This window comes from Saccopteryx leptura, chromosome 4 (assembly GCF_036850995.1).
Source record: "Saccopteryx leptura isolate mSacLep1 chromosome 4, mSacLep1_pri_phased_curated, whole genome shotgun sequence".
NCBI classification, from domain to species: Eukaryota; Metazoa; Chordata; class Mammalia; order Chiroptera; family Emballonuridae; genus Saccopteryx; species Saccopteryx leptura.
In genome coordinates this window covers 46,904,844-46,921,731 of record NC_089506.1, presented here as the reverse complement: position 1 = coordinate 46,921,731, position 16,888 = coordinate 46,904,844, and the positions used below count along the sequence as shown (strand labels likewise).

The following is a 16,888-nucleotide window of genomic DNA, read 5'->3' as shown; positions in this document are numbered from 1 at the left end:
AGAAAATCAGAAAACATTGAAGACATGAGAACTTATAAATCTCTAAAGTTCATGACCCCCACAACAGGAAGACATAAGAAAAGAGAACAGCTTTGTCAAAGATTGGGTAAGAAGTAAAAAAATAAATAAATAAAAAAACCCAAAACAAACAATAAAACAACAAACAAACCCCATGAGCAGATGTAAGTCTGAGTTTGAACCAGAAGAAACCAACTTATATTATAGGTCAAAGATTGTCAAGTATTGATAATTTTAAAAGGTTCAACCTAATATCAAAATCCCAATAGGTAAACAATGACATTGGTCTTATGATAAAAATGCTTCCTTTTTCTTCTCTGTGTATGAACTAATTTAACTTTTCTTTTCTGAAATTAAAAAGGGAAATAAAGCTGCCCTGGCCGGTTGGCTCCGTGGTAGAGCATCGGCCTGGCGTGCAGGAGTCCAGGGTTCGATTCCCGGCCAGGGCACACAGGAGAAGCACCCATCTCCTTCTCCACCCCTCCCCCTCTCCATCATCTCTGTCTCTCTCTTCCCCTCCTGCAACCAAGGCTCCATTGGAACAAAGCTGGCCCAGGTGCTGAGGATGGCTCTGTGGCCTCTACCTCAGGCGCTAGAATGGAGCGACGCCCCAGATGGGCAAGGCATCGCCCCCTGGTGGGCATGCCGGGTGGATCCCTGTCGGGCACATGCAGGAGTCTGACTGCCTCCCTGTTTCAAACCTCAGAAAAATACAAAAAAAAAAAAAAAAAAAAAAAAGGGGAAGTAAAGAAAAAGCAAACCAATGAGAAAATACAATAGGGAAAACTTTTTAAATACAAAAGGATGAAATAATAAACATGCAAAAAGAAAAAAGAAAAAATTGAAAAAGAAGAAAGTATAAAAAAATGTTAAAAGAAAAAGAAAAATAAAGAAATATCCAAAGTATAAGAAATAATGGCTGGAAAAATATTGATATTTCATATAGTAACACCAAATGTAAAAATAGTCTATTTTATAATATTAGGTGCTCTCAGAATCAATGTTAGTAAAAATTTGATTACCAGGATTTAAAATAGAAAATATCTATAATTTGTTTACATGCATTCAAATCCTGCCTTCTTTTTATGGAATGAAGTTCTATAAAGAATAGATGATAAATGAGTGAAAAGATTCATATTTATTCCTGATATACCGGTAATTAATAGATTATTAAATATTTCTAATAAAATCAGCTTTTGCTTCTCACTAATTTTCCTGAGCAGTAGAAAGTGTGTTTATTTTAGAACTGATGTGCTAAATTAAAAGGAATCAGATGTGCATGTAAACAGAAAATAGGGAAGGAAAAACATGGACAACTGAACAAAGAGGGACATCAGAATAAAAATACAAAGTAAAATTATAAATAAAGAAATAGCAAAATGAAGACAGATATCAATACAATAGGAGGTGTGAGGTTTTTACAAAAATTGTTATCATAGATTCAATTCTGTAAACTAGCTAAACACTATTACAGTGTGTTTAGAGGCACATAGACTTCAAATTCTCTCTATAAAGAGATTTTTCTTGATGAATGTAAGAAGTTTGAAAAATTAAATTTTTATTATTGGAAAATTTTTTTAGCACTTTAGATTCCATAATTATCAATAATAAGGCACAGACCTGCTAAAAATAATATTTCCAAAATAAACATGTAATCAACTTCTTTTCCAGATGCATTTAGTGTACTTACTTAACTTTCGTGACAATAATGTGAGTTATGACAATTGTTTAAAAAATCAACTTAAAATATTAACAGAATTATCTTAAAGTAACAAGTTTCTTTTGTTGCTCTATAACATTTTTTTCTCTCTGGTCCAAGTAAAATTATAAATGTCTCATTCTAGTGTGTAGCATTGTAAAAAGTGAGCCAACATAATTTAATATTTTTAAATGTATTTTAAAAGTCACTTAAGTAACAGCGTATCTTCTACCAACTGTGTTAACTAGTGGCCTGAGGTTGTCACTTACTAGAATTAGTGCTGTCATCCTTGGTTCCATCGAGAGCTCCATCGGGGTGCATTTGCAAGTAGTAGCCTTGCCTGCAATATAACCTGGTCACTATACCCTTGAGCTGGGGATCTGAAAAGCAAACATAGTTATCATAAGCCTCACAATGTGTCACAATAAAATTTCTTTTATATTTTCTGTTTTTTTTCTTTCTTTTTCAGAAATAAGAAGTCATTTTATAGAAGTGGCATCTTGTATTTTGTGTCTCCCAGAGTTCCCTGCATTTATCAAACTAACCACAGAAGGTGAAGAAATTGCTGTCATAAGCGGCATTTGTCAGCTTGCAGAAAATAGGTTATTTTATAAAACTAATAGCTTTGTATTTAAATTATTAGTTAAAATGATTAGACTACTTAATCTATTAGTTTAATTATTAGTTAAGTCTTAAACTAAATAATTTAATAATTTAAGTTAATATCCTTCAAGAAGGCAGTACAACAGGTTTATAAATTTCTGTCTCAAACAAACCATATTCAAGGGTTTTTAATGAATTTTTAAAAATTTAATGTAACAAGTAATCCTCAAATGTGAAAACCTATATTTTAAAAAAATCATACTAACATTTTGATAGACATTCTTAGAAAAAGCTTCAATGTGGAGAATGTTTCCCTGATATCTAAAGGGTCACACTAATTTGCATGGGAAGACCTTTGGTACTTCGGCATTCTCCACAGGAGAATGGGAAAATTGACTTCTGAACTCGGGGTGAGATCCAATAACAAACTTGCTCCAGGAGGTCAGCTCTAACGACAATCTGGACAGACAATATAAATAGATAATTCTACTAAGTCAGACAATATAAATAGATAATTCTACCCATTATTGAACTATACAGGAGAGTTAAATTATATGGTGTGGACTTTGATTCTTGGCTTTAAAGATGTTGAGGTAGAAGACAATGGAAGTTTATTAAAACAAAAGGGACCCTAGATGAGGTTGCAGGGGGGATTTTGTTCGGGGCACATGCAGAAGTCTGTCTTACTATCTCCCCTCCTTTCATCTACAAAAAAAGAGAGGGAAATTATATAGTAAGAGACTCCTCATTTAATGATTCATTGAAAACATAACCACTCTAGGGATCCAATGCTTCCTAAAGAGCCAGTTGTACCTTTGAAAACAATTATTTGCATGCAGCTTTTCAAAGACCATCCCCAACTCATTATTAGATTTGATGCAGGGCACCATAATTCTCACCATGGCAACTGGCATCTCCACAAGTGCTAAATGGAATATGCAAATCTGAGCATGCTGTCAGAACAAGTAGGGTGTTACACAATGATGAAACCTAGCATCTTGTCATTGATAGAAAAATTGTGGACTTTCAAAATAGGTGAACACAATATATACATATGGAAAAACAAACCAAAATCAAAAAATTCTATTTAGAACCAGAACATCCTTAGCCTTTTGCTTAGTTCTCAAAAAATTAAAGGAATGTCAATACCTGTTTTATTGTCCATCTTGTAAAACTAATAACTTTGAATAATGACTACGTGGTACACATATTTTTTTCAAAGACAGTATAATATTATAGAAAACTTGAAGAATCATGTATGAACAGCACAGCACCATAGCATCAGTATAATTAAACAAATTAAAATATAGATGCTTTTAGAAGGCTACAATTTTGAAAAGAAACACCTAAATGACTATTAGATTGTGTTACGTTGATTCCTTATTCTGTAGTATGTAACTTTAAAAATTGCATCATTTTAAGCTATGCATTAGTGAAAAAAAAAATTAGTCTTGCACCATAGCCCACCCATATTCAGTAAAACTTGACTGGGCAAGCAGCCCTCTAAGAACTAAGGACTTCTTTGCTGCGTTTTGCTGCATCAGATTTTTGCTCATCACTGAAAACAGTAGCACAGAAAAGAAGAGTGCAAAAGTAAAATGACAGAGGAGGGGGAGAATTCTTAATCGCCATGAAAACAGAGAACTTTAGAGATTGACAATATTTCTACAAAACCCTTATGTTCTGAATCACTTATTTTAATAATTGCATATTTTAGCTACTATATCTCCTGAACTTGAATTAACTAGGTCAGGCAAGGCAGTAAGAAGATACTTAAGCCCCACAAGCTCCTACACACACACACACAGTGAGTCTTTCTTTTATATTTCTTCTATTATAAAAAAACAACAAAAGATAACAAATATTTGATGGGAATGTGAAGCAAAGGGAACGCTCATGCATTGTTGGTGGGAATGTAAATGGGTATAGTCACAGAGGAAAATAGTATAAAAGTTCTTCAAAACATTAAAAGTGGAACTACCATATGATCCAGCAATTTCACTTCTGGGTATTTATCTGAAGAAAATGAAATGAGGATCTCAAACAGATATCTGTATCCTCATGCTCATGGATTGCATCATGATTCACAGTATGCAAGATATGGAAACAAGTGTCCATCAACAAGTAAATAAATAAAGAAAATGTGGTGTGTGTGTGTGTGTGTGTCTGTATGTGTATCTGTGTGTCTGTGTGGGTACGCGCTAACAATGAAATGTTACTCGGCTTTAAAAAGGAGGAAATCCAGCCACTTGTAATATGTGTGAACCTATAGTGCACCATGCTCCCAGAGCTCTATTTGACCACACTTCACTTTTGATAAAGAAAAATAACATGAAATTGTGCTTTTTGAACTCTCATTTAATTTCAAGGAAACAGACAAATTGATTTTTATATATTTAGTTTCACATTCTTTAGTGTTTTCTTTTTAGAAACTATAATAACATTGTGTTCTTCTGAAGTGCCAGGCGCTGCTCTAAGCACATGACAGGACTAACTTGTTTCATCCTCACCACGAATTACTCAGTAGGAAGCCCTTTCTGAAGATGAGAGCGTGGAGACATAGGGCAATTAAGTAATTTGACAAGGAGCACATAACTAATAACTGCAAAGCTGGGGTTTAACATGATCCTGCCCACTTAACTACTACCCTATGTAGCTTCTATAAATTGAACAATTGAAATAAAACATTCCAAAACCCTAAAATAAAAACTGAACCAATCTGGTTTGTTTTCATAAACTAAGTGTTTAAAGATCAATCACATTTGCATCTAAACCCAAATCCTGCATACATATATATAGATAAATCTGTGATGTAAAGCAGTAACATGAAGTTAGAAAGGCTCAAAGAATCCATTTCACTTTGCCATTGGTTGCATTTCCAATGTCTCTTTATCCATATAAACCTTCACCCAGATTGCAAATTTAATACATTCATTCGGTTTAAGCTTCCTCCAGGATCATTTTCACTTCAATCTCCCATGTTCACCAACTTCATTCAAAAGTTATTTCTACCACTGACATGACTGCTTGTATTAACAGTATCTCTCCCCTACAAATCAACACCATGTGTGCCTTTTTATTCTACCTAATGAGATGCCCAATTCCTATACATACCGTCTTTACAAGTGCCCCCCTTCTGTTCCCTTTTCCCATTTTCACTGCGAGCAGTACATAATTTTATAATTGATATCTGTCTCCTAGGTGGTCTCCCTATCTGCACTGTGCCTGTTCCAACCTGTCAAATCCAGAACTACGTAGCAACTCTTAGCTGTTGACTCAATTACTCCTGCCACAGTGGGGTCCCATTCAATCTGCCTTTCCTTGTTTTCTGCTGCTCCCACACCATCCCCTGCTTGTAGCCCAACCTGGATCACTGTGGGCCGCCTACAAATATTCCATAATCTCCTACATTCAACGTCACCTGTCTCAAATAACCCCACCTGTATGAAGACGCCCATGTACATCTGTGCACTTCCTCTCGCATGCATACATCGTTGTGTAGTTAACTCCTTTTCCTCTTTCCCAAATTCAGCTCCATCAACACTTCCTCTACGCGCTTTCCTAACACATCTGACAAGGTCAGATTCCTCCTTGAATACTTTTATGGCTGCATTTTTTATAGGTAAAACTTATTGTTTAAACATCAAAATTCTTTAATTTTGAAATATTTTTAATATATTCCAAGACACAGAAAGCAATGCAACCTACATCCATATACCCACCACTGAGATTAATCAGAGGTTAATATTTTGCTTTTTGAGTCAGGGTTTTAATTCCACACTTATTTGTGCAATTTTATAATTGATATCTGTCTCCAAACTTGATTGAAAGTTTCAAGAAGAAAACTAAAATGTATAATATTGAACACAGTTACATCTCCAGGGTCTAGATAAACAGGAACTGTGTGGTATATATTTATTTGAGGAATTCTGATAAAGAGGTAATTATAATTTTGGTGGTAGAAGTGAAAACTGGAACAATATGAAAACCAAGACTCTATTCACAATAGTCTTAAAAATGTTCATGATTTTTGCCCATATAATTGTACTTCTAAAACTTCTTATTTAAAAATAAATCTTTAGTGTTAAAATATTTTGTGTTATAATATACATGTATATAACATGAGCATAACTATGTAAAAAATGCTATCCATAGAGAAAAATACATGGAAGAGAAGACACCAAAATGTTAAATATAACTGTATTTTGATGGTTGAAACAGTTATTTTTCAACATTTTATTACCTGAAAAGTTTTCTATAATAATGGCATGTTAACTTTATAATAAAAATGATGAAATTTTAATAAAAACCTGTTAATGCCTTTTGACAAGAAGAAATGTGTAAAAATAACATTTCATATGTACTGGCAGATAATATTGCATACATTTATACAAATAAGCTAAATTCACATTATGGCTCTAGATAACTGATTGTCTGCCCTACTTTTTCAAATATTCACATTATTAGTGTCATTTTGTGCATGGTCACAATTTGTGAAATCTTCACTATGATACTTTATTATTTATAAAATTAACCATTATGCAATGCACTCATTTATAGCAGGAGGTCATTCTTTCCAATAAGTAAAACAAAGGAAAAAAAAGAACAAACCTTTATCCATGGCCATGATATGCGACCAAACAATCATAGAAAATGACAGGAAAACAATTTTACTTATAAAACAACCATATCAGTTATGTGCAGTCAGGCAAAACAAAGGTATAACTAAGCTTCTAGATCTACTGTATATTGGAGGATCTAACCTTTCATTTTCTCATTCTACAGTAAATATCAACTTCAGTTTAATATGTGATGGGCAGTTCATTTACATGTATTATTTCCAGACTCTAGAAGGAAAAGTTGACAGAAAACGACCAATAAAATCTCACACAAATGTCATAACATCCAGGAATCAGTCTGGGCAAGTTGCACTTATATTGAGGTTCATGCTCCCTTTTTTCATTAAATTGATAAGATAGGAAGGTTTGGTGTCATTTTTCTAGTAAATGTTAAATATAAACCCTAAAGGAAAAGAATTGTGTATTCTATATACTGATATATCCCTAACTTCTACAACTCGAATTTTCACTTTATAATTAAAGAGTGAATAAATAGCTGAAGTCCCGCACCTATATTAGAGCGAGCCATGTAAAACAGCAAAATATATTTCCCTTTGCTAAAGTTCCTTATTCTCTACCAAACACATGTATTTAATATTTCCACTCTGTGTAAGAAAATTTTAAAAACTTAGGTTGTCATAATTCAATTTTCTCTTGTTTTTTTCTTCTTTTATTTTCTATTTTCCATGAAAATAACAAATATTTTCAGGATACTGCCTATGTAAAACTCTGTTCTGTTTACTAATATTAATTCAAATAGAAATAATAAAAGCTAATGGGCATGTATACCAAGAAAAAAATTCTTCTAAGTATTTGCCTCAACACTCAGAATGGAAAGAAATGCAAATAAGTCCAACTGCTTTCAGATACAAAGAAAAAAAGTACTCAACATTTTAAATTAAACAATCACTCTCTCAGAAGTAGGTTCATTTAAATCAGTCACTGTCACAAATTATTTTCATCCACTGTGCAAGACTGGCACAAGAGAAATCAGATTTAACCATAAAATGATGTGTACATTTTAATCATTATTTAAATAGAAAAAATGTACAATATGCATGGAGTTTTATATAAAAAATATATAAATATATACACAAAATGCATGCCATGTTTATTCACACATAAATTTTGGTACTAATTGGTTATCACTGTAGGTTCTTGAATGTCAGTTCTCTGTTATCTATGGAAAATCACATGTTTTTTTATAGGGTAAAAATCAACTTTTGGAATATACATTTCTATGGTAGATTTAAATAGACTTTGGCACTCTTAGTAGCAGGAAATAGTATTATGAATAATTTATTCAAAGCCATAAATTATAATATAATTCAATCATAAAAATAAAGTACGCTCAGAACTCTTCCAAAGGGCTGAGGAAAAATGGATGAGTTGAAGCACTAGAAAACATGATAAATAAAACTAATGGTATGTGAATATTTGCTATGTCTTTTTGTTAATTTCTTAGAATGACATTTAGTTTCTTTCAGGTATCGAGCCCAGGCTACTTTGAGAGTCTAATATATCTAGGAAAGTTGGTTTAGCCATTTCAAAATGGTTGCCAATCTACCACTTCAATTCAATGCATTATCATGTCTGTTAAAATTTAATTTCTGGTTTTACAGCCCAGAATAGTCTCTCCACATTTGCCTACCAGAGTCTTATGATCGTAGACACTAAGACTAAAATATTGCATTAAAAAATAACAGGTCCTGGCTGGTTGCCTCAGTAGTAGAGCATCTGCCTAGTGTGTGGAAGTCCAGGGTTTGATTCCCAGCCAGGGCAGACAGGGGCAGTGCCCATCTCCTCTTCACTCATCACTCTCCTTTCTATCTCTCTCTTCTTCTCCTGCAACCAAGGCTCCATTGAAGCAAAGTTGGACTGGTCACTGAGGATGGCTCCATGGCCTCTGCTGTAGGCACTAGAAAGGCTCCAGTTGCAACGGAGCAATGCCCCAGATGGGAAAAGCATTCCCTCCTAGTGGGCATGCCAGGTGTATCCTGGTTAGGCACATGCGGGAGTCTGTCTCTCTGCCTCTCCACTTCTCACTTCAGAAAAATACAAACACACACACACACACACACACACAAACAGTTTTTGCCTTCAAATAGTTTGCTGTCATTTGAGGAGAGATTGGGATAACTCATGAACCTGTGATACAGCTTTATGCAAATTAGTCATGTGTTAAATTGTTGGGTTTACATATCTTCCTTTCAAATACATTATAAATCCTTTGATAACTGCCTTCATATATTATTCAAAATAGCCTATAACTATGCTTAGCACAGAACAGATGCTCAACAAATACTTACTAAACTAATTTTCTTTTAGTTTTTAAAAGAGTCTATATATGTCTTAAAAGGAATTCAAGGCAAAACACATTTTTTAATATTTTATTTAAGAATTGGAGTTGCTGAGCATGCTTGATATAAAGATAAATGTAGATTTTAAAATGAAAACATCAATACTTCTAAACATTTTTTTCTTCTATTTTGGCTACCCCTCAAAAAAAATTTCCTCTAGGTAAAATATAATTTAAAAAAAACAAGAGTGAGGAAAGCCTCTTCTTATGAAAAAATGTTTGAGAAGATCATTAGAAAGAATGCAGGCAGTAAAGATCCTGTCTAATATTTGATATAAGTTCCAAGAAGCAGACTGACCTAAGAGTGGTTTTTTGGGATTTCTAGCACAGGGTTGAACTCTCGCTAGTTTTAGGAATACATATTCAGTATCTACAAGCTACAGATGGAAGCAAATCTTTGGAGTCAGTTAGAAAAGCACCTCTTTTCATTATTTGCCAATGGGTTTCTCTAATTGTAAGGTTCTAATATATTAAAGACACTTTAGAGCTACTACAATCCCAACATAATACAGAATTAGAAAATAAAAAAGCCAAAATGTTGAATATATATATTGTTCTACCTTATTTATTCATCACCTACAAAGATGAATCATTATATCATAAAACATTATGTATTTTGGTACACTATTTTATTCCATCAAAATTTTAGTTGCCTGACCAGGTGGTGGTGCAGTGGATAGAGCAGGTGTCTGGAACCTATGGCCAGCAAGCCAGATGTGGCTCTTTTGATGGCTGTATCTGGCTTGCAGACAAATCTTTAATTAAAAAAATAATAATGTTAAAAATATAAAACATTCTCATGTATTACAATCCATTCATTTCCTACTGCTCATGTTCATGGTTGCAGGAGGCTGGAGCCAATCACAGCTGTCCTCCAGGACAACACCAAATTTTTATTGGATAATGCTTAACGTACATGGGTTGTTGTATGACTCTCGTGGAATTACATTTTAAAATATGTGGCTTTCATGGCTTTCTCAGCCAAAAATGTTCCCGACCCCTGGGATAGAGTGTCGGACTGGGATGTGGAGAACCGAGGTTCAAGACCCCGAGGTTGCCAGCTTGAGCCGGGCTCATCTGGTTTGAGCAAGGCTCACCAGCTTGAGCCCAAGGTTGCTGGCTCGAGCAAGGAATCACTCAGTCTGCTGTAGCCCCCTAGTTAAGGCACATAAGATAAAGCAATCAATGAAAAACTAAGGAGCCACAACAAAGAATTGATGTTTCTTATCTCTCTCCCTTTCTGTCTGTCTGTCCCTATCTGCCCCTCTCTCTGACTCTGTCTCTGTCACAAAAAATTTACTTAAATTTTAAAATAGTTAAATTGTAAATGTTAATTACATATTTGCAAGGGTATTATACAAAATTTTGTGGGTATTTAAGTAAGAACAATAAGTGTCCTTTAGTGATAACATTTGGAACCCAAGTCAATTCATTATTATCATTACATCTACAGAAAGTTTTCCTAGTGCTATACTGTGCTAGGGATTCTTAGTTTATAAATGACTTTATTGTAAGTGCATATGCAAAGAAGTGTTATGCTGGGTCCATTCAGTGTGCCGACCTGTCACTCTGCATTGCATCAGTGGCACTTACACATAGGAGCACCTTATCATGTGCAGAGTCCTCATTAATATGTCAATAACACCAAATATTAAAAGAAAACAATATTATTCTGAAGACATTTTGTATCATCTTTTTTATATTTCATGAATATTGGAATAGTTATGTTGCCAGCTGACAAAGAACATAATAATTCCTAGATTGCTAAGCAAATAGTGAAGCATTTTACTTACATTATCAAATTGCCATAGAAAGAGTGGAGCCTAAGTTACATTAGTGTAATTGCTATCTATATATTATTATTTTTTAACTCTAGAGATACATTTTGGTATTTGTGTTCCTGATGTTGTTTTTAGATAAGAAACTCAAAGGAATAGTCAAAATCTTAGCAATGTATTTGCAATAAACATACTTAACTAAATATTACAAATTACCATTATATTCTCTGTTTATTGAACTAGTCTCTAAATATTTAGTGACAATCATCTTTCTATTGCCTATTACAGGATATTTTTTATTGCTAAGAAAACCACTATGACAATATCTACTGCAGATCTCCTTTGGAGTAACTGATTTTTGAAAAAAAAAATGTACCATCACAAAACACTCACATGTTCTAAGTTTAACTTGTAATATCTTGTCAAGATAAAGAAACACATACACACATGCATAACCAACAAATAGCATAGATGAAGACAAAGTCTTTACTTTACCATATAAGTGACCAGATTTATATCCTTTAATTTTAATAGACAATTCTACATATACACAATGGACTACTACTCAGCCATAAGAAAAGATGAAATATTACTTTTTGCAACAACATGGATGGACTTTTATAATCTCATGTTAAGCAAAATAAGTCAGACAGGAAAGGTTAAGAACCAATATGATTTCACTCTTATTTGGGATATAAAACTGAAAGCAACAAATGAACAAACAAGAAAAACAAACAAAAATTCATAGACAAAGACAATAGTGTGGTGGTTGCCAGAGGAAAAGGGTGGGAGAGGGGTAGAAAAGAGTAAAGATGGTCAGATATATGGTGACAGAAGATGATTTGCCTTTGAGTGGTGGACACACATGCAATATACAGATGATGTCTCATAGAACTGTATACTTGAATCCTATATAATCTTATTAACCAATATCACTCAAATCAATTTAATTTAAAAAACTTTAAAATAAACAATCCTTTCACTTCTTACTCTCTACCACAAAAACCATTTTATAGTAATTATAATACAAAATATAACTCCATATTATAAATATTAATTATGCTTCTTACTATGGTCTTCACAAAGTATGAGGCTAGTCAAATGTATCTGAATGGCTTGAGAAATAAAGGCCAAGAGTATTATTACCATTTGCTAATGTTTTATGGTCACATACTATCACAATAAACACTTTTCAATGCTGGTAATACAACTGAAAAGGAATGTGAATGTTATGAGAGTCATACACCATAATCTGAGAGAGTTTAAAGATTATGCAAACTTTCTTTAAGAGAAAGTGACTTCTACTTCTGACAGAGATACAGTAACAGATACAGAAAGACCCTCTCGCATAAAATAAAAAAAATTGACAGATTGAATTTTTCTGGACATTGGACATCAGGAATTGAAGGACAGTCATCTCAAAGAAATGGAAAAGATGAGGTGAGCCCTACTATTCCTTGAGTTTAAAGCCTTGACAGAAAGTCCAGGAATTGGGTAAAGGGATCCCCAATGGACTCTGTAAATTGAGAAGATAAAGCGGAGAGTCCCAGGAGACCAAGGCAAACAGTGCACAGGGTACTGGAGAGGAGAGAGCTGGAGAGATAGTGAACTTCCAGGATTTGCAGATTACCTTGAGTATTCACCTGAATACTGATCAGCAATTGTGTGCAAGTAAACCACTCCAGGCTGGAGTAAACCATTCGAGAGGATTGGAGTGTAGAGATATCAGTGCCTCAGACCCACATAGGACTTGAAATAGTACCTGTCCCACTAACAAAACTAAAGAAATTTGTAAATCATAATTCATGGGACATAGAACAGAGTATAAATAGGGTCTGGCATCAGTAGTAGAGAATAATGAGCCATAGTCCGATCACTGATTCTGTCTCACTGAAAAAATTCTGAAAAATCTAAAAAGAGTACATATACTATTTCCAAGTAAGTTAACTGTATCCCAGAATAGGCTCAAGAATCTTTATCTGATTATACAAAAATATCAAGAAGACAATGAAGCAACGTTATTAATATACTGAAAGAAAAATAATAATCTTAAAATTCTAAAAATGGAAACATACCTTCCAAAAACAAAGGTAAACTAAAGATGTTTTAAGATAAACAAAAATAGAAACAGTGTATTGAGAAATTTCACTATAAAAAATGTCAAACGAAGTCCTTCAAAAAGAAAGAAACTGAGCCTGACCAAGCAGTGGCGCAGTGGATGGAGCGTTGGCCTGGGATGCTTGAGGACCCAAATTCTAAATCCCGAGGTTGCTGGCTTGATTGTGGGCTCACTAGCATGAGTGGCAGGCTCACTAGCTTGAGTGGTGGGTCACCAGCTTGAGTGTGGGATCTTAGATGTGACCCCAATGTTGCTGGCTTGAGCCCAAACATTGCTGGTTTGAAGCCCAAGGTCACTGACTCAAGCCCAAGGTCATTGGCTTGGGCAAGGGATCACTGGCTCAGCTAGAGCCCCCTAGTCAAGGCACATATGAGAATGCAATGAATCAACAGCTAAGGTGCCACAACTAAGAGTTGATATTTGTCATCTCTCTTTCTTCCTATATGTCTTTCTCTCTTAGGGGGAAAAAAAAGAAAGTGAGTAATAATAAGAAAATGATACCAGATAAAAACATGGATTTAAACCAAAGAATAAGGAACCCTGAAAGTGGTAAATACACACAGGTCAATGCATACATAAATTTCTTGTTATTTATATATCTTTAAAAGATAACTGACTGTTTAAACAAAAATAATAGCTATATAATATGGAGTTTATAGATATGTAAAAGTTAAATGTCAATAACAATAATATTAATAATATGAGGGGATAAATAGATTAATATACATACTCAAATATATAATGTATATGCTATTAGGCCCACATTTAGTTTAATGATCTGACACCATCTTAAAATTCTTAAATTTTTAATAATAGCCTCAGCATTTTCATTTTGCCTTGGTCTCCTGGAATTTTATATACTTGGTCCTGTTCTTAAATATGACACCAAAGGCATGATCTAATTAAGAAAATATTGATAAATTGAACTTCATAAAAATTCAAACCTTATCTTCTGTTAAGAGACTATAAAGACAAGTCATAAATGAGATGAAAATATTTGCATATTTTATATCTGATTAAAGGTTTGTATCCACTAATATATAAAGAACTAAAACTCATTAACAAGAAAACAAACACTGCAATAAAACAAATGAGAAAAACATTACAGCACTTTTTTAAAGAATAATTACAAATGAAAAGGAAGTTCATGAAAAGATGCTGAAAATCACTAATCATTAAGAAAATGAAAATTGAAACCACAATGAGATAAAGATACACATATTAAAAGATTAAAATTAAAACTAATAATATACCAATTGTCAAGAATGTGAATAAATTGAAACTCAAATAAATTAATGAAAGAAAGAAAAAGAATGTTCCAACCACTTTGGAAAATTGTTGACAAATTCTTAAAATGTTCAACATAAACCTGTGAATATTATCCAGCCGCTCCATTCTTAGATGGTTACCCAGTAAAAAAAAAAAAGGGTAAGTCTATGCAAAACCATGTACAAGAATGTTCACAGTATGTTTGTTTGTAATAGCCCAAACCCAAATCTCTATTCAGAAAAGTGGATAAAACTGTGTTTATCTATACAATAGAATACTACTCAGCAAAAAGAGAGAGAAAATGAATTATTAATAGATGCAACAAAATAAATGATTTAAAAAATGATTATGTTGAATAAAAGTCATACCCAGTCTATGTTTTCATGTTTATAATAGTCTATGAAGTATAAACAAATATATAATTACAAAAAAAAAAAAAAGACTGTGACTGTTTAGAGATTGGTGCATGAACAAGAAGAGGCAGAAGGTGAGGAGTATCAAGGAGAATAAGTAAAATTTTCCAGTGATGGAAATATTCATAATGTTGAGTGTGACAATGGTTTCTTATGTCAAAACTCATAAAGTTGTATACTTTAAATAATTACAGAATATTTTATGACAGTTATAATTCAATATAGCTATTAAAAATAAAAGTATAAGGATAGAAAACAATAAACAATACTAATAATAATCAAATTTATAAAGGACAAAATGGATTTCAGGGCGGAGGATCTAAGATACATAAAAAGGAACATTTTCTAACCATAGAGGAGTCAGTTTATTAGGAATAACAATCCTAGATGATTGTGCATTACTGAGCATAGTTTCAAGTACATGAAGCAAAAACTGATAGAACTCCAGGAGAAAAGAGAAAAATCTCAAAATATAGTTTAATATATTTCAACTTTCTTTACAAAAAAATTATATAACAAATAGAAAATCAGTCAGAATATAGAAAAAAGTCTAAGGTTTGGAGTATTATAAGTTAAATTTAATATACTCAGTTAAATTGCTACAAAGTATGATTCACTTTTCCTTTCAGAACTAGAAATAAAATTCTCTAAATGTGAGGAATCTGAAAAACAACTACTATTTGACTCATTCATAGAATTCATAGCAGTCTGTATTAATTTGTCCTCCAGCTGTTAATGCATTATCTGAGTCTGAGGATTTGCATGACAAGAAGTATGATGTTTACAAGGGTATCTGTTGAAATTAAAATGCATTATTGTTTAATAAAATCTAGTACAAATGCCTTTCAGGGAAAGTTATATTGGAATCAGGATATATCATATTGCATTAGCCATGAAAACAAGTATTATGGTAAGAGTCATGACCTTTCATTAACCAACGCCACTCCTCCAGAACCTGCAAAGCAGCAGGATAAGGAGCAGGAAGAAGAAGACATTCAGGGACACCTATTTGTCACAGTGGAAATGGACGCTTTCAAGTGGAGGGGAGAAATATTTAAGCAAGAAGTTATGAACAAAACAAAAAGAAAGGAGGAAAGAAAGAAGGAAAGAAGTAAGGAAGGGAGGAAAGAAGGAAGGAAGGAAGGAAGGAAGGAAGGAAGGAAGGAAGGAAGGAAGGAAGGAAGGAAGGAAGGAAGGGAGGGAGGGAGGGAGGGAGGGAGGGAGGGAGGGAGGGAGGGAGGAAGGGAGGGAGGGAGGAAGGAAGGAAGGAAGAGAAAGAAAGAAAGAAAAAGAAAGGAAGAGAGAGAAAGAAAGAAAAAGAAAAAGAAAGCAAGAAAAAAAGAGAGAAAGAAAGAAAGAAGGGAAGAAAGAAAGAAGGAAGGAAAAAAAGAAAGAAAGAAAGAAAGAAAGAAAGAAAGAAAGAAAGAAAGAAAGAAAGAAAGAAAGAAAGAAACAAAGAAACAAAGAAAGAAACAAAGAAAGAAAGAAACAAAGAAAGAAGAAAAGAAAAGAAAAAGACTGGATATTGATGTGGAAATTTCATAAAGGATAATGTTAAATTTAGTCTCAAATTCAGAGTTCAGATTTGTACATTGAAAACTCAAACTTTCTGTATAGTTTATCACCAGGAAATGGTGTGTCTCTACCATCTTTAAGGTTTAAAATGAATGGCAGGGCCCTGGTTGGTTGGCTCAGTGGTAGAGCATTGGCCTGGCGTGTGGAAGTCCTGGGTTCAATTCCTGGCCAGGGCAGAGAAGAGAGGCGCCCATTTACTTATCCACCCTTCCCTCCCTCTCCTCTCTATCTCTCTCTTCCCCTCCTACAGCCAAGGCTCCATTGGAGCAAAGTTGGCCCAGGCACTGAGGGTGATTCCATGGCCTCCATCTCAGGTGCTAGAATGGCTCCAGTCACAGCAGAGCAATGCCCAAGATGGGCCGAGCATCGCTCCCTGGTGGGCATGCCAGGCAGATCCCGGTCGGGCACATGCAGGAGTCTGTCTGTCTGCCTCCTC

The 16,888-nt window shown here is 33.9% G+C and overlaps 1 protein-coding gene across 2 annotated transcripts in view; it reads right to left on the bottom strand.

The window, feature by feature from the left end:
• Positions 1–16,888, bottom strand: part of FGF14 (fibroblast growth factor 14) — a 769,918-nt gene that overhangs the window by 230,643 nt on the left and 522,387 nt on the right. For both annotated transcript variants that reach the window (XM_066380602.1, XM_066380603.1), the window contains exon 2: positions 1,987–2,097. In XM_066380602.1, coding sequence (XP_066236699.1) covers positions 1,987–2,097 — 111 coding nt within the window. The remainder of the gene's footprint in view (positions 1–1,986; positions 2,098–16,888) is intronic.